This window comes from Urocitellus parryii, chromosome 6 (genome assembly GCF_045843805.1).
Source record: "Urocitellus parryii isolate mUroPar1 chromosome 6, mUroPar1.hap1, whole genome shotgun sequence".
NCBI lineage: Eukaryota > Metazoa > Chordata > Mammalia > Rodentia > Sciuridae > Urocitellus > Urocitellus parryii.
In genome coordinates this window covers 67,192,216-67,211,660 of record NC_135536.1, presented here as the reverse complement: position 1 = coordinate 67,211,660, position 19,445 = coordinate 67,192,216, and the positions used below count along the sequence as shown (strand labels likewise).

Genomic DNA, 19,445 nt, shown 5'->3' with positions numbered 1-19,445 from the left:
ATCAGGAAATAATGCTGGCTTTCTGTTCACACAGTACCTGCCCACCACTGAGGTGCTTCTGTGATATAGAAAGAGATAGAAACACGTTTTCCACTTTTAGGTCCTACAGAGGACGCCGGGATGGTCATTTAATAACATTTTAAGTGCTCTTTTTAGGAGATTCTCTGCAGAGCTCCAAACGCCTCTTTTTAAATACTTCAGCTATTGTTTAAGCATCCACCAAGATCTGATCTCTAATCACTCTCTCTGCCCTAAGAAACGGTACAGAATAAAGTATTTCCATTTCCGTTTTATATGCGGAGTAGGCAGAAGCAGCGAAAAACAATTCTCTTGTCTGTTGGGATTGGCCTTCCTGGCAGCCTAAGCTCTGTAGACGCCTATTTAAAAGTGAGCTCAGTCCAAGACCCACTTTCCCTTTCCGCCACATCTGCGGGTCCTGAGGCATTTCCCCTTTCTCAGAAGTTTGCTGACGTCGGACACCCAGGCCCGCAGTGTAGCCCGGGAGACCCTGGTGCACCCTGTCTTAACAACAGTTGCTAGGGGGCGGAGACTTTGAATCTGTTCGCGAGGCCAAATATCCCAGGGTCGGACACCTGGGGCGCATGCGGCCACCGTCTCTCAGCTATCGCGAGGTTTCGACTTCCCGGAAGCGGTGGAGGACGTCGCGATGTGTGGGGACTGTGTGGAGAAAGAGTATCCGAATCGGGTGAGCAGGGGTTCGCCGAGAACCTACCCCAAGCGGCCAGCCCCGAGGCTGCTCATACTTCCGGCCGGCCTTCCCGACCCGCCAGGCGCTGGGCAGACTTGGCTGCGCTGTGGATTGCAGTTGACCCCGTGGCTGTATTTAGGCCTAGGTCAGCAAGGCGGAGTGTGGCGGTCCGTACCGTCGGTCCCCGCCCCGGTGGCTGACCTCAGCCGTCATTCCCGTTCTCTTGAGCGCCCGGGGACCGCATAGGAAGCCTCAGCACCAGCACCACGCAGGCAGCATCCCCCCACCCCGGGTTGTCCTCAAGCTCCATTTGATGCAGTTCGATTTTCTTACCGAACTCTAGCGCTAGAGGGGACCTCCTTGGTCATCCCTTCTAACCCAGTTTTGCAGATGATGAAACTAATGCTCAGAGAGGAGGAATAATTTGTCCAAATTCACATTCTAGGTAATATGAGAGCCAGAACTAGAATTCAGGCTTCCCAGTTGCTACCTTCATTCGTTCGTTCATTCATATATATTGGATATTGAACCCGAGGTGCCCTACCCCTGAGCTACATCCCCAGCCCAGATCCAGAGTTCCAGAGGCTGACCTCGAACTTGTGATCCTCTTGCCTCAACCTCCTGAGAATCGCTGGGATGACCAGCTTGTTACTTTATTTTAAATCTGTTTCTCTCAGGCCCAGGTGGTTTCAGACCTTGTAGAGCTTTGTTAATTGAGGGCATACTTATTGAACATCCACGTGTGTATAGGTCACTTTGAGGCTATGAAAGGATGTGCTGCTTAAGAATTTATAGTGTGGAGGAGTAAGTGGTTAACGGAAATGAAAGGACAAACCATGTATAAAATGAAGTTTAGAGAGAGGAGAGAGTAATAGGGTATGGGATAGCACTGCTATCCCCCATCCCCGCCAAAAGTGTGGACTGTCGCCACGACTTAAAACATAGTTGTGATTAGGTAGAAAAGAAGGAAACAAGGAGCTGGAGACTGGGGGAAAATAACAAGAGCAAGGATTCTTGCATGGGTTGGGAGTTAGAAAATCTCTATAGTGTTTTTCCTTCTCTTAATATGTTATGAGCATTATTTAGTCTTTTGAGAAGATTCTATAGTGTATGTTCTCATATGGTACAACCACTTTGGAAAAAAGGTTTAGCATTTTACAGTAAAGCTGTGCCCACTGAAATGACCCCAGCGGTTCTCATTCTGGAAAAACGTACCAATTCTTTTGGACATATGTATAAGAAAGTTTGGAAGGGCAATTATCTGTAGTAGACTGGAAAAGTAACTTTGTAGAATGGAACATCATAAAAGAATGAGTGATGGAAATGAATGATATAGAGCAGTGGTTATTTACCAGGAATGACTTTCTCCCAGGGGATATTAGCAATATCTAGATACATTGTTGGTTGTTACAATGGGGAGACCACTCCTCACATCTGATGGGTAGACACCAGTAAACATCTTGCAATACACTGGATAGCCACCACAACACAAAATTTTATGCAGTTGAGGAACCCCGAATTAGAGTAATAAAAATACACCAAAATTACACACAACAACTGGAATTAAGTATTACAAATACAGTGTTGATAAAAGAACACAGTGTAATTCAAAATAAAATAAAAATAAAATGTATTATTTAAGAATGTTCCTGGGTGGTAAAACAATAAAAGAAAGCAAATGATTACCATAAAGTAGTCTTGATATTGATTACTGCTAAAGGATTAGGGTGTGATCAAGAATGGTCACATAAGAGGCTGGGGCTGTAGCTCAATGGCAGAGCACTTGCCTGGCACATGCAGAGGCACTGAGTTTGATCCTTAGCACCACATAAAAATAAACAAATAAAACAAAGACATTCTGTCTGTCTACAACTACAAAAAAAAAAAAAAAAAAGAAAGAAGAAGAATGATCACATGAGGGGAAGTTTTTGGGGGTACAAAGCAGTATTTTCTTTCTTTCTTTTTTTTTTTTTTTTAACTGTGCTTATTCAGTTTTTCCTGGAAGTTTTCTTTCTTTCTTTCTTTTTTAGAGAGAGAATTTTAATATTTATTTTTTAGTTTTCGGCAGACACAACATCTTTGTTTGTATGTGGTGCTAAAGATGGAACCTGGGCCAGGTCGCACACATGCCAGGCGAGCACGCTACCGCTTGAGCCACATCCCCAGCCCCAGTATTTACTTCTTGACTTGGGTGGTGATTATAGAGATGTTCACTTTGTAATTATTTATTATACTTATATATGTTTTGTTTCATATGTTTTTCTGAATTGTGTTCTATTATATACATTGTTTTAATTTAGAAAGATTTTTATGAATCTAATAAAGAACATTACATATTAGAACATGCTGGGAAAGTTTTCAACAGAGGGCATTACAGAGATTAGGTTGAATTCTTAAGAGTGGAACCAATTGAAAGATTTAAGTCATATTAAGACATTACTATAGGCAACCATCACTGTAATAGTGAATAGGGAAATGATCTAAAATCTCTTATTAGGAAAATGAATCTTGACTGTATGTTGGGATGATGGGGTGAGGGGAGTAGGAAAGGAGACTTCTGTAGAGCATGGCAACAGTATAGCCATGAGATAGTGAAGGCCTGATTTCAAAGAAAGAATTAATAGGACTCAACCAATACAGTGTTGGAGAGAAGAATGGAAGAGATGTAGATGATCTCAGGATTTTTAGTCTAGGCAACTGGGAAGTTGGAAGTATCATTACAGAAATTGTAGGTATATGGGAAGAAAAATCAAGTTGGGGAGCAAATGGTTAAATTGTTGTTATGGTTGAGATTGAGAACTTAACATCTGAGGAGTCAAAGATATAGCATTGCAAATAACAAAGATGTATCTGTCTGTAAGATTCAGAAAGATGAGTCAGCCAAATCAAAGTGTCAAAATAGAAAGAATTTGTTCTCTGAGGAAAAGAATGTGGAGAATCAAAGACTCAGTTTCAGAGAATAAATTAATTTAGGAAATAGAAATTTTAAAGTCTCAAGAAAAGTGCTCTGAAGCACTTTTTCTCTGCTTTTATTCTCTCCTAAAATAATTAAAGGGCTATCATAAGGAAGAATTAAACTTTTTTTTTTTTTTTTTTTGGTACTGGGGATTGAACTCAGGGGCACTCAACCACTGAGCCACATCCCCAGCCCTATTTTGTATTTTATTCAGAGACAGGGTCTCACTGAGTTGCTTAGTGCCTCGCTTTTGCTGAGGCCGGCTTTGAACTCGTGATCCTCCTGTCTCAGCCTCTCGAGCTGCTGGGATTACAGGCATGTGCCACAGTGCTCAGCTAAACTTTCTTTTTTTTTTTTTTAATTTCAGAAAACAGATTTATAAATAAGTAGTGGGTGGGTGTTATGAGTTTGAGGACTTTGAATCAGAATAAGGAACTTTATAACAGATGTTCAAAAAGGGAATGAATAACATTTAGAGGAATTGAGTTGTCTTCCTGACTGACAATTTAGCATCTCAGGGACCCTTTCAACTCTGGGATTTTTTGAAATTTAAGGACAAAGTAGAAACCACTTTGCTCAAGCTTAGTGAAGGAAAGAGTAATAAAATGTTGGCAGCAAATATGGTCCACTAATTCAAAAAAGATTGGCAGAGAAAATAGATTAGCTTCTCCAGAAGCTCTAAGTGCACAGAAAGTAAGTAATATTTAATTATTTATTTTTTGTTACATAAAGTTATCCAGTGTTTTGTGTTAGATGTTTTTCACAGACTAGAAATACATGAAATCCTAACAGGTCTCTGACCTACTTGCTTGTAATGTTACACTGAGAATTGAACTCGAGCATGAATCTAGTTGGAAATGAACCATACTAATTTTCTGAACCCAAATGGATTTTTGCTCAACTATGAATTAAAAAAAATGTTTTCTATCAGAAAAGTATTTAACAAACCACTTGGAACTAGAACTGTATTGTGTTTTTCATAATACAGACCAAAATCATAATAAAATATTTTTCAAATCAAACTGGAAACAAAAACCTGTTTCACATATTTTAAGTTTCAGCTTTAAACATTTTAGTAATTCAACAGCAATGCAGAAATAATTAATTTATATTAATCAGAGGGAAAAAATCAATTGTGCATTAGTGATGTTTAAATTTAAAATTATATGTTTTAAAACTAACCCATCAAGAGGCTCGGGTTGTAGCTCAGTGGTAGAGCGCTTGCCTAGCATGTGCAAGGCACTGGGTTCAATCCTCTGCACCACATAAAAATAAATAAATAAAATAAAAATGTTGTATAAAAAATGTATCTGTTAAAAAAAGAAAAACCTAACCCATCTAAGTTTATGTACTCAAATGGTTACCTGGTTCATAGAATTAGACAAATTTAATTAAATGCTGAGTTGAATCTGTAATTACTAAAACAATTGTGTGTGGGCAGGTATTTTAAAATGATATTCTGCATTTTTAAAATTTGAGGGTTTAAATGCCTGTATTAAAAAAGAATAATCATGAATCAATAATTAAACTTTTACTAAACTTTCATAACAGAGGAAAAACAAGAACAAACTAAATATAAATCAAGCAGAAGGAAGGAAATAAAGATTGGAAGTTAATGAAATACAAAATTGAAAAGCTATAAAGAAATCACAAACCAAAGCTGCTAGTTCTTTGAAAAATATGTTCTTTTTTTTTTTTTTTTTTTTTCCTTTTCATTGCTGGGTATTGAACCCAGGACCTCATACATGCTAGGAAAGTGCTTTACCAGCCAGATATTTTCTTGTCATGTGTGTATATATGTATGTTTGCAGTACTGGGGATTGAACCTAAGGGCACTCCACTGGCTATGTCCCAGCGCTTTTTTATTTTTCATTTTGAGACAGGGTCTAAATTGCTGAGGCTGGCCTTTGAACCTGTGATCTTCTTGCCTCAGCCTCCTAAGTAACTGGGCTTAAAGGCTTGTGCCACTTTGCTGGGTTCCTCCATTTTTAATTTAAAAATTTTCCTGCAAAGCATATACATTAACTTACATAAATATTAACTTACATTTATTTATAGCTACATTCACATGTACCATCTGAAATAATACTTTTCCAGAAAAAACAAATTCGTCCAGTTCTTGTCAAAATAATTGCTGATTTCACAAGTTTATGAGACTTTATTTTGTAATTGTCACATTGATTATCATCTGTACTGCCATACCAATTATAATCATAGTTTTCAGCCATTTCTTTTTGCATACTTGTTTACCTTTACAACTCTTGAACCAGGATTTATCTGAATCACATTCTTTTTTGGGGGGTGGTAGGTACCAGGAATTGAACTCAGGGGCACTCCACCACTGAGCCATATCCCCAGCCCTATTTTTGTGCCTCACATTTTACTAAGGCTGGTTTTGAACTTGTGATCCTCCTGTCTCAGCTTCTGGAGCCACTGGGATTATAGGCGTGTGCCACCACACCCAGTCTGAATCACTTTTTTTAAAGGCACTTAACATGTTGACTTTTTCCTCTTATTCTTGAAACTGTTACAGTTCACTCTTACTGTGGAATTGATTTGGATTGCAATCTTTGTTTCCCTGTCATTATAGAAACTTCAAAAGCTTCCTATACTTTAGTTTACTTTCCCAAATTTGAATATTAATAGTCTAATGAAAGAGCTGTCTTACTAATGAAGTTTACCCTCATTTCTTTAAATGACTAGGGCTCTTAAAAGTCCCCATAAGTTTCTTACATACCATACTTGCAATTTGTCATTTCAAATATTTATTTACTTACCACATAACAGATGCAAATATCTTTCTCTTTTCCCTGTGTTTCTGTGTTTCCTTAGAGTTTACATCCTGCCTACCTACTTACAAGGTCACATTATAGAGTTCAGGCCACACTGTATAAGGTAGCTGTGTTTCTGTGTGAAATCTAGTTCAGAGTTCCATTTATTTGTAATTGGTATTTAAAATTCTATATTTTTTTATGACCATATTGCTTTCCTTAATTTATTGAAGTCCTTAGCAGTTATCTTTTATATATTCAAGGCAGTCTCAATTCAAATTACAGCAGGCTTTTTTTTTGTAAAAATTTATAAACTGATTCTAAAATTTTTTATGAAAATGGAAAGAACCTGTAATAGGTAGATTATAGTATATAAACTGTCTGATTTAGATTCTTATTGTAAAGCTATAATCAAAAGAATGTTTCATGAAAAGCTAGATAATAAGTCAAGAGAACAGAGTAGTCAAAGTAGACGCTTATGTATGTGGTCATTTGACTGTTCTACAAAGGCACCATTGTAATTCAATGAAAGGATAGTCTTTGAACAAATGTGGCTGGAACAACTGGATATCCATATAACTTTGATCACTACCTCATATCAAATTATTTCAAAATATGTCATAAACCTAAACTTACAAGCTTAAATTATAAAACTTCTAGAAGAAAACATAGGAGAAAAATCTGTTCAAACTTGGGGATAAGCAAAGACGTTTTAGGAGACAAGAAGCACAAATCATTAGAGAAAAAAGTAAATTGGACTTTTAAAAGCTCAACACTGTTTTTCAAAGAACATCATTAAAAAAAGAAAGCAAACTAGGGCTGGGGATTGACTCGGTAATAGAGCACTTGCCTAGCATGTATGAGATCCTGAGTTTAGTCCCCAGCATCTCAAAAACAAAAAACACAAAAAAGAAAGCAAATTAATGACAAGGAGAGAATATGGCATAATGTATTCAGCAAATGACTTGTATCCAAGATATATAAAGAAATTTTATTACTCAGTATAAGAAGATAAACAACAAAGAATGGGCAAAAGACTTGAATAGACACTTCACATAAAGAGACATTTTAATAGGCATCACAAAAATATGTTCTCCACCATTAGTCATCAGGGAAATGTAAGTTTAAATGATAATGAGTTTTTACCGCTTTACATCACTAGAATGGCTAAAGTAAAAAAGACAAACCTAGTATCAGTGTATATATGGAACAACTGGAACTCAGTGCATTGATGAGAATATAAAGTGAAAAACTTTGGAAAACAATTTGCCAGTTTCTGAAAATTAAATATACCATTTTTAGCAAAGAATTTAGCAATTCCATTTCTAGATTCTTTCCCCAAGAGAAAGGAAGACATATACACACAAGACTTGTACATGAATCTTCATAGTTGCTTTATTTTTACTAGCCCCAAAGTGAAAAAACCCAAATGTCCATCAACAGGAATTAATCCATACAATGGAATACTACTTGGCAATAGAAAGAATTGAACTACCAATATATTCAGCCACATAGATGAATAACATAGATATTATGTTGAACAAAAGAAAGTGGATACAAAAGAGTATAATAATTCTTTTTATGTAAAATTCTGGAACATGCAAGACTGTAGAGAGAGAATCAGATTATTGGGTGCCTGATAGGGGTTGGAGATAAACTGCAAAGCATGAAGGAACTTCCTGAAGAGATAGAAATATTCTGTATTTTGATAGGGATAGTGCTTATGTGGGTATACACATTTGTTACAAGTCACTCACCTGTGCCCTTAAAATATGTGAGATTTTTTGTCTAAATTATACCTCAGTAAAATTTATTTATTTGTTTATTTATTACTGAGGATTTACCCCGGGGATATTTTACCACTGACCTGCATCCCCTCTCCTTTTTATTTTTTATTTTGAGACAAGGTGTCACTAAATGCTGAGGCTGGTGAAACTTCTGTACCTTTTGCCTTAGCCTCCCAACTTTCTGGGATTATAATTGTGTGCCATAGCACCCAGCAAATTTGCTTCCACCAGAGCTAATCTCATCCTCAATACATAGAACTAAGAAACCTCTCAGAAGGGAGAGATTAATTGTACTTCTGGGAATCCAGGAAGACTTCATTGTGTCATTGAAGGTGGGTCTTAATTCCCTGGTATTTCTTAAATTCCATGAAGTTGGAAACTTCTTTGGCTCATCCTTGCATCCTACATGGTGCTTTGCATGGTATCAGCCACATAAAAGCATTAGAGAAAATGTTGATTCTAATGATTTTGTAATCACATTAACTATTTTAAAATACTCTAAATTTGTTGCATGGAATTAGACTAGATTATCTGTAAAATGACTTAATTCTTAACAATTATTTATAAGCCTTTAGCAAAGATTTTCCTTAAATCGGGAAAATGAGTTGTTTATAATTTCTTAGTGATGAAGCAAAACTCTTTCTTTCTTGAATGCTGTTATGTTAATCTGATGAATTGTAGAACTTGCCTTCTCTGCCTGAATCATACGTAAAAGATTGACATCTGTAGATCTAGATACTTTTGTTTATTTTGTGGTTCTATTAAGGCTTAAGAAAAAGGCTGTCAATAATCAATTTAACATCACAGTATATGAGATCATCTTTAGCATGGGCTCAATCTTTCTATTTTAGTTGAATTTTTAATTCTAGTTTTATGATATGCCTCATTTAATAGTAGGCTTTTAAATTTTTCTAATTTTTCCTTTACATATTTTGTATTATTAAGGTTTCCTTATTGTTTCTATGTCTATTTGTACTTAGTTCTCTTTTCTTCTTCTTTAAAATTTTGTTCTTTTTATTTATACATGACAGTAGAATGTATTTTGACATATATGCATGGAGTATAACTTCCCACTCTTGTGGTTATACATGATGTGGAATTGGTCGTGTATTCACATAGGACTTAGTTCTCTATTAAACACAGCTGCAGCCCTCAGAGACTTATACACCAGCATTGCTTCAATTTTATTTTATTTATATATACATATATATATATATCAGTATTATTTAGGAGAGTTGGTAATTTCAAAACTTACTTATTATAGCCTTAAAGCAAGTAAATTCTGACCATATTTTTTTTGTCTCTGGAAAATTTTAAGCCTATTAATTGTTTTCATCAAAGATTTCAAACTGTAGTCCTGAGCATGGTGACACACGTGTAATCCCAGTGACTGAGGAGGCTGAAGCAGGAAGATGGGAAGTTGGAGGACAGCTTCAGCAATTTAGGGAGGCCCTAAGCAATTTAGCAAGACCCTCTCTCAAAATAAAAAATAAAAAGTTCTGGGCACATAGTTAAGTACCCCTGGGCCTCATCCCTCAAAAAAACAAAACCACACACACTTAAAAACAAAAACAAAACTCAAAATGTAAGAAAACTGAATTCCTATTTCTGATATTTTAGGGTAACACCTGTCTGGAGAATGGATCTTTCTTACTGAATTTTACAGGCTGTGCAGTATGCAGTAAGAGGGATTTTATGCTGATCACAAACAAGTCCCTTAAAGAGGAAGATGGAGAAGAAATAGTTACCTATGATCGTAAGTAGAGGTTTCTTTTTTTTTTCCCTCCTGAATTGGGGATTAAACATAGGGACTTGTGCATGCTAAGCAAGTACTCTACCATTGAGCTACATCCCCAGTCCTTTTTATTCTTTATTTTGAGACATGGTCTCCCTACATTGCTCAGGCTGGCTTCACACTTTGAATCCTCCTGCCTCAGCCTCCTGAGTAATTAGGAGAGATTTCTTTTTTTTAATGCCAGTCTGTTAGCAGATATCAGCTTTTGGAAGTTGATGTTATGTAAATTATTCTGAGGCCTCTTTCAGTCATTTAGCAACACTCAGTTATGAACTAGGTTTTTAAGAAGAAAATATAGTTAACACCTCTTTATGTAGTATCATCAGATATTCTACATGAATTATTTTTTTGGAGGGTAGGTAGGTACTGGGGTTTGAACTCAGGAATGCTATATCACTAAGCTATAATCCCAGCCCTTTTTATTTATTTATTTGTTTTTTTAAGATAGGGTGTTCCTGAATAGCTGAGGCTGGCCTTGAACTTGGCTTTGCCTCCTGAATTGCTGGGATTACAGGCTTGCACCAACCTGCCCTGCTCACATAAATGACTTTTTTTTTTTTTTTTAATTGAGGGTTGAATCCAGGGACACTACCACTGAGCTACATTCCCTACATCCTTAGCCCTTTTGTTTTTTATTTCAGACAGGGTCTCACTAATTTGCTCAGGCTGGCATCTTCCTGCCTCAGCCTCCTGAGTCACTGGAATCACAGGCATGCACCAACATACCCAGATACATAAGTGACTTTTGCAGGTAACTGCAGCTTGTGATTCTGGCTCCAATTTTTTGTATTAAATTATTTTTTTCAGGGACATTCTAAAAGGCTTTATATTACCTTAAACAAGATACAGGGACTTAAAAAAAATAAACCTTAGGATCATCTATGTGAATTTTCACTTTCTACTATTATAATGTAATCTATTGATGTCTTTGGAGCAGCTATTAAAATGTATAGGGCTTTCCACTCCCTATACTAAATGCGATGGTTTTTTCAGACTTTTTTTAAAATAATTTTTTAGTTGCAGATGGACACAATACCTTTATTTTATTTGTTTTATTTGTATGTGGTGCCAGGGATCAAACCCAGTGCCTCAGGCATACTAGGCAAGTGCTCTACCACTGAGCCACAACCCCAGTCCTTTCAGACTCTCTTCTGCCTGAATAGCTTTTTTGGTCTGTTTTTCTTTTGCTTCTATAACTTTGCTACTTTCTTATGTTACTCCTTGTCCTCGATGCTGGGAAACCAAATAAACTATGTTTAATAAAAATAAATAATTTCTGAGGTTGGTGCTAAGAATTTCTATGAGTGAATTTAGTATATGTCTGGTGCCCAGATATGGTGACAGATATTTAAACCATTTATAGCCACCTTTTTGCTTGTCTCCATGTTCTTCAGTATGTTCTGAATATATATGAGGACTAATTACACAAATATTGAAATTTTGAAAGAGGGTATGAAAGACACCAGGCCTGCAGAATAGACTCAAATACTTGAAGAGTGTTCTAAGAGGAATGGTTTTCTTTCTTCTTAAGCATATATCCCTTTAAGCTATTTTATTCCAGGGAGTACAATAGGACATTGGAGTAAGAGCAAGTGGTTGTCTTAACCACAGTGTGCCTTTATTTCCTTGTTTCTAAAAAGGTGGTAATGATAGTATCAGTTGTTTTTTGAAAAGATGTAGTGAGTAAACAGGTAAAGGGATTTAAAAAATATCTAGCATATGATAAGCATGCAATAAATCATAGTTGTTAATACATTGTTTTTATTAGATTCTTTGGTTACCATTAAATTCACTCAGTGTCCAGATTGGTTTTTATTTATGTTTGGTTACAGTAATACCGTTACTGTCATTTCTGAGACTAAAAGCTTTTACTTAGTTAGATAGACCCAGCTAGCTTAAAAAACACATTTAAGTAATCTGTTAATTGATTATCTTAGACAGCTTTCAATGGGAATTAATAAGTGTACATTAAACCTCTAAGTCTAGACCCAGGTATATGGTGTTGCTACATGACAGATTCTGGATTTCTCAATAAAGTCAATCTAATAATGGGTTTCCTGCTGTGTTGCATATGATAAGAGTTAAGATTCTTCTTAAGTGATATCATGCTAAGAATAGAAATTTTACTATTTTAATTTAATTACGTAAGTCTCTCTTTGTTTTGGCAGATCTGTGTAAGAACTGTCATCATGTAGTTGCCAGACATGAGTATACGTTCAGTATCATGGATGAATTTCAGGTAAATGTATAAATTTAAGGGTATATTATTTGGGGAGTGGCAGATATTAAAAATCACTTTGATAATCTAGATATACTTTTTTATAAATGAAGTTCTAGCAACTGTTCAGAGACCATCCTTCTCTTTTCCTTGTGCAAGTTGAGAGAGAAACTTTAAATATGGATGGATCTGTGCAAACCTGTTTTCATGAAAGTCACAAATCAAAATGTGTGCCTTACAAATCAGAGCTCAATACTGTCATTTTTATTTATAAAGAGTAGCCCATTGGGGCTGGGGTTGAGGCTTAGTGATAGAGTGCTTGCCTAGCATGCATAAGGCACTGGGTTTGATCCTCATTACTGCATAAAAATAAAATTAAGATATTGTGTGCACCTAAAACTAAAAAATAAATATTTTTAAAAAATCAATTTAAAAAAATGAGTAGTCCATTATGACTTCTTATGAATTTACTATTGTGGTTCCTTTTTCTTTGCCACTCTGTGATGGCACAACTGTTGACTTTAAATGTTGGCCAGTCCACCTAACTATAATTTCTGGGCATGGAAATTCCAGTAAGGATATTATTTTTTTTAAATATAAAAATACTTTAATTCATGTTGATCTCAAAGAAAAGTAAGTGATTTTTCAAGGGATTAAAAATTGGAGAAGAAATTAAATAGGGGTTATTTTTGTTTTCCCTAGTTGTTATATACAGTTGAGCAATGCTGTAGTCTTAGTCTTGGTAAGAAATTGTAATATCATTTGTCAAATAAAATTATAAAATTGGTATATCAAGGTGGAAGGAGAAAAGTTGAACCAGTAGAGAATTAGGGATTTATTATAAGGACTGTGTTCATGCAATTGTGAGAGCATGTGAGGAAGTCTGTAGAGTTTATGGCCAATAGTGCAGGGCTATTCATAGGTCTGATGATGAGGAAGAAAAGCTGAATCTGGGAGACCTAGGACAAACTAGAACCTTTGATTGTTCCTCACTGCCTCTACTTTTAAGCCTTCAGGTTGAGTTACTTATTTTGTATGAACTACATGTTTATCCCTAGGATATAAAGTTCAGAACTTTTAGTTGTCAGGGGAATTTTTTTTAAAAAATCCTTTAAATTTGAGTAGTACTTTAATTAAAAAAAAAAAAAAACTCCCATAACAGAATCAAAAAACAGTATAACCCCTCTCATTCACTCTTATTTTAACATGGAGGAAAGTACTTAATCACCTGTCATAGTCTGATATGTGCAGTTAATCTAAATAACATCTTGACTAACTCTTCAACCTCCAAAAATTATGCCTTAAAATATTTATAAGAATGTGTGACTTAGGGCAAAATCAAGATCTCACTGAAATAGTGGTAGCCAAATAAGGGAATAAACATATCATGGGCTTAAAGATACAGCTTTATAGAGGAAAGGAGGGTGCTTCAAGCTATTTCCCAAAAGCTCCTATGAGCTTTTTAGAGCCCCCGAATGGATATTGAGATTGTCTGTTTATGTCCCAACAGAGCCATTTAAATCAATGTCATGGGCTGGGGTTGTGGCTCAAGAGGTAGAGCCCTCACCTAGCATGCGAGAGGCACTGGATTCAATCCTCAGCACCACATACAAATAAAATATTTTATTCTATACTGGTTTTCCTTTATGACTGAATGCATCAATCTACAAAGCTGTCCCAGAAAAAGGTAAAGGAAGATAGCTGGTAGTCACAATGCCTAGACAGTGTGAAGTGCTCTCAGAAGAACTCTTTTAAAACAGACTCTATCTCCAGTCTCCTCACCCAACAGCTACTTCCCCCAGCCCATATTCTGTACTCTACCATCAGAGGATTTTTGTTTTCCCATGGCTCAACTTTAGCTGTGGTATAATATCCAAGCTTCTCATTTCAGGATTCTCCCTGGGCTGACCCAGCTTCCTTTTCTCTTATTTCCCATGACTCTTCCTTACCTACAACATGTGTAGCAGTGTCCCAACTTTAGACTCTTCCCTCTCTTCTATCAGAGAGGGAGATTTTTATTCTCTCCTCTCTAATGATACCCATGTCATTTCCTCATCAATCACGTTGACTCTTTCTAGCATCCTCTTCCCCCCAACTCCATGGGATTTAAAATTTTTTTTACATTAAACATATTTAGTTCTTTTTTATTTGTTAAAAATAAACTTAAATTCTTTTATTTTACTTCACTACCTCTGTGATTCATCCTGTAATCATTTCTTTCCTTTCTTTGCTTCTTTACTTGAGTAGGTCTATATAAAGACTTACCATTCTCCTTATTTCCCTATATTCCTCTTAAATATCTACAAACTGATTTTCATTTTTGTTTGATTTAAACTACTGTCCCCTAGGTTTCCTATAGTCTAACCAATGATTAATGATTTTTACCTCTGTTCCTAATTCTCTTAACATCTCTCTGGATCTGATTTTGTTAACCACTGTTATCTTTTTGCAGTATTTCTTCTCTTGGGGTCAATAGCACTTGACTTTTTCTTCTCTTTTATTAAATCACTTTAACTGCTCCTTTGCTTTTTTTTAAATTTTTTTTAGTTGTAGTTGGACACAATATTTATTTTTATATGGTGCTGAGGATTGAACGTAGTGCCTCACACGTGAGAGGCAGATGCTCTACCAATGAGCTACACTCCCAGCCCTCCTTTGCTTTTTTCTCATTTCCTTTCCTATTTTTCCATGATACCCCTGAGCTTTGGTCTCTGGTCAGGAACTTTCACTATACTTCCTCCTATAGTGAGCACACATGCACTCAATCTTAGATCTTCCAAATCTCTTTCTCCAAGCCTAACACCCTACCTGCCCTCCTTTTATCTTTTGTTTCTGACTAAACTACTTAACTTCTATCTTCCATGTCAACAACCATACCCACTCAAACCTAAACTACTGCAGCAGCCCCCAAACTGTAGTTTTATATACTGCAATGGAATTAATCTTTCTTAAACATCTTATTCCGCACTCCCGTTTAACCTCTAAGTACAGTTGTTTTCCCTCTTACTACGTATGTCACCTGCTTGCTATTTTCATGTCACATTTATTCATGCATTTTCCTTGATTTGAATTGTTCCTTTTCTGTCTTCAGGCCAATTAAATCGTATCTCTTTCTATTGGAAGTTAAATTCTCTTTCTTGCTCTTGATGGTACAGTCTGTGGTCCTTTCTCCCTTTTCTGAACTTTCCTTGTACTTGCATCAGGCTTTTAATCAAGTAAATAGCCTCTTTGGAACTTTTGTATCATCCTGATCATCACAGGAACTCTTTTTTCTCAGCTACCATGACTTCTTATCCTCATCCCCACCCTTTTATTTTATTCCAACGCCTTTTGGTGGGTGGGTGTGGTAGGGGATACCAGAGATCGAACTCAGGGGTACTCAACCACTGAGCCATATACCCAGCCCTGTTTTGTATTTTATTTAGAGATGGGGTCTCACTGAGTTGCTTAGGGCCTTGCTAAGTTGCTGTGGCTGGCTTTGAACTCAGGGTCTCCTACCTCAGCCTCCCAAGCCACTGGGATTACAGGCATTCGCCACCATGCCCAGCTATTCTAATGTCTTATGGGAAATTTAAACAATAAAAAGTAAGCAGCTCCACTGCCCAGCTTCAAATTGCTTTGCTTAAATTCACTCTTAGCTCATCTCTCCACAAGACTATTTTGAAGTAAATCCCAAATATACTGCTACCTCTGTAAATACTTCTAAAAGATCTCTAAAAGATAAGAATTCTATTTTTGTCACACTTGGTAGCACATACTTGTAATCCCAGCTACTTGGGAAGTTGAGGAAGGAGAATTCCAAGTTCAAGGCAGCCTGGACAACTTAGTAAAACCCTGTCTCAGAATACAATTTAATATAATTTTTTAAAAGCCTGGGCATATAGCTTAGTGATAGTGCTTGCCTAGCATGCAGAAGGCCCTGGATCCAATCCCCAGTGCCATGAAAAAAAAAAAAAGAATTATGTTTTTTAAATAACCTTAATGCAATTACTGAACAAGGTAAGATTTTCCTGATGGCCAAACTAGTGGGTAAGGTGGAGACAGATTTATAGAGTTCAAACAGAAAATACATTATAAATGGTTTGCAGGTTGTTTTTCAAAATCCCTTGGCAAAAAGCTCTTAAATGAACTATGTGTTTACCTCAAGGAATAGAAGAGGAACTCCTGTTAGATTGTTTTCTGTTCCTCAGTGGGCCAGGGGAGAGGACATGGAGTCAGAATTAACAGAGAAAAATAGGCACCAAGAGACCCTCAAATAAACAAAAGATAACAATAAAATAAAAGATCTCATCTCACCCCAAGGCGATCCAACCCATTCTTCCTCTAACCCTAGGCCCTGCCCAGACGGAACCCTTGAGGGTTCCCATGAATGACCTGGGCAGTGGGGCATGGTGGGGAGGGCAAGTATTATTCTTCCTACTTGGCCAGTTTTGGTAAAAGATGTCCTAATCCCACCATATTCCTGGAAGCACAGGGAACTGTGTTCCTGGCTTCCCAAGTTAAAATTCTAGATATACTTTCCCACAGAAGCACTACTGTAGATGGTTAGATTCTATAGCACTTGTACAATATAAATTTAAGACTTTCAGATTTTCCTGGGAACCTGTCAAGTACATAACATCACTTTTTTGGGAAACTGCTTTTGAATTCCAGACAACTGACTTAACAATGAAGTTTGGATTACAGACCGCCTATTCAGTAAAGATTATAGGTATAATTGGTCTCACTGATTTAATAATCTTGCCAGATGATATAATGTGTTTGTTTTTTTCTTCCAAGTTAGATTTTAAGTTTTTTAAGGTTACACTTTGTCCTTGCCTTCTTTCTTATCTGCCAGTGCACCTAGCATATTGCACAGTACATAGGCACTGAGGAGAAACTTGACAAAGGAAATACTAGTTGAAAATTCAGATACTTGTCTAGCTTCACATGTTTTTCTTTTTTGCGTCTGTTGCTTTTTTCTTGAGGTTGCCATCCTGCTAGTAATGTCTGATGGGTTACAGCAGTAGGTGTATTTGAAAGCAATAAAAGTCCTTGGAGAGGATAGATTTTTATTTTATTTTTAATTCATGAGACTTATATTTATTCTCTGAGCTCTAGCCTCCATGTATTTCTACTCTTGAGTATAGAGTAGAATTTAAAATTAAGTGTGAGCGCTAGATGTGTGCAAGACCCTATTCAATCCCTAGCACGATCGATCGATCAATCGATAGAAAAAATTGTGTGGTCTTTAAGAAGCAGTCTTTCTAGAGCCACAACTAAGCCCCTTCTTTGAACTCACAGTAGGAAATGGAAAGGCAGTTGCCTGCTTCTGGGGCTTTGTGCCATCGCCAGTGTTTACTTCTGTGACCCTCTCTAATGACTGTCCAGGCTCAGGAAATATACTGCCTTTCTCTCCAATTTCCACACATCCAGCAGCCTCAACATCAACTGTAGAAATACTAATAGATTTTATATAGATCAATGTTTGTTTTCCCAAAGGAGATAAAAAAGCTTTTTAAGCAAAAAGTTTAAAAGAAATATGTCTCTATTGTTTATGCCTTTATTAAATATTCTAGAAAGAGCCAGCTAGGAAAATAAGACTTTGCCTAATGACTTTTCTTAAACTCACTGCTATCACATCTGGATATTTATGAAGTCTGAGAAACATGAAACTCCTTAAATAAATGAAATTCTAGGCAGTTAGGTATTAATGTATGAGACACAACATACTAGTGAATTTAACACAATTTTCCTAGAGTAGATTAAAAAACTTGTTTTAGTTTGGGAATTTTCTCCTTTCCCACTGTCTCCTGTCACTTATCAATGTTAAATATCCTAGAAGAGAACAGCTCTGAGAACAGAACATATACCTAGGGATCCAAATAAGAACATTATCATGTATTTACTTTATATAAACAAAAGGCTCTGGGCAGATGTAGAATTAACATAAGACATTGCTAATAGGTATTGAAGAAACTGATCAAATGTACAGAAAAATATCCATGATAATTTGTAGAGAAGAGCTTTACTGAACAGAATCAGTTATGAAGCACCTTCCTCCCTGTCCCTCAAGGTAATTATGCACTTTGTCTTGTTCTAGGAATACACCATGCTGTGTCTGTTATGTGGCAAAGCTGAAGATACTATCAGTATTCTCCCTGATGACCCCCGACAAATGACTCTGTTATTCTAAGACTCCTTCTACAGTTCTGTTGTAACTGTGTTAAACTGATAGTTTGTTTAATAATAAAAAGTTCTCTGCATATTTTCTTTCATGCTAAGACCTAAATATTCTTTGAAATAAAAGTAATTTGGAAAATTATTGTACCTAGAGTTGAGTTCTTCTGTTGAAGTTTCTAGTTCACATCAGTGTAGCCGAAGTGAAATATCTTTGTTGCAGTTATTTGACCAGAAAAATAATTAGAATGAGTGCACACCTAGTGCCCAGATCTTGGTTTCTCCTAAAAGGAACCAGGACTTCTTGGAAAAATGTCTGGTGGACTAGAGCAGGAAATAAATATCTGGAAATGAGCCTGGAGCATCTTGTGTCACAAAAAAAAATTAAGTGCTAATTTTAAAAATGTCAAAATTATTAGGGTTTTATCAAAGAAGTCAAATGGAGAAGCTTCCAGTGACCAAAGCTGGAACAATTTGAGCAGCAAAATAAAATTATATTGGATTATAACCCAAACTACATAATAAATAACTGTGAGTCCTTCATTACTGGTAAATAAATGGTTGAATGAGGGAATGAATAAAGAAATGGGAGAGAATAGACACATCTTCTGTACAGAAAAATTCCAAATAATTTCTGTAGATACTCCCCACCTGAAGCATAGGCTGTTCATAGTGACTTCCTTCCAAGAAATATGGAACTGGGGAATAGCTTTACAGTGGAGAAACCTGATAAACATTAGCTCAGCCAGGTTATCAAGGTTAACATCATCAGTGATGAGCCATGTTGATAGCATGTACTCTTTTTTTAAAATATTTTTATATGTATGGACCTTTATTTTATTCATTTATTTATATGTGGTGCTGAGGATCAAACCCAATGCCTCACACATGCTAGGCAAGCGCTCTACCACTGAGCCACAGCCTCAGCCCCGATAGCATGTACTCTTGATGTGATAGGATGAGAATGGTGCTTTACCTCTGTAGTATTCCTTCCAAAAAGCCATTACTCCAGTCTAAAATCATGAGAAAAACATCACACAAATCCCAATT

The 19,445-nt window shown here is 36.3% G+C and overlaps 1 protein-coding gene across 1 annotated transcript; it reads left to right on the top strand.

The window, feature by feature from the left end:
- Positions 1-652: 652 nt before the first annotated feature.
- Churc1 (churchill domain containing 1) lies at positions 653-18,540 on the top strand. The gene is made up of 4 exons (XM_026385134.2): positions 653-706; positions 9,844-9,979; positions 12,187-12,257; positions 18,319-18,540. Exons 1-4 carry the CDS (start codon positions 668-670, stop codon positions 18,409-18,411), a joined length of 339 nt encoding a protein of 112 aa, XP_026240919.2. The 5' UTR covers positions 653-667; the 3' UTR covers positions 18,412-18,540.
- Positions 18,541-19,445: the final 905 nt, after the last annotated feature.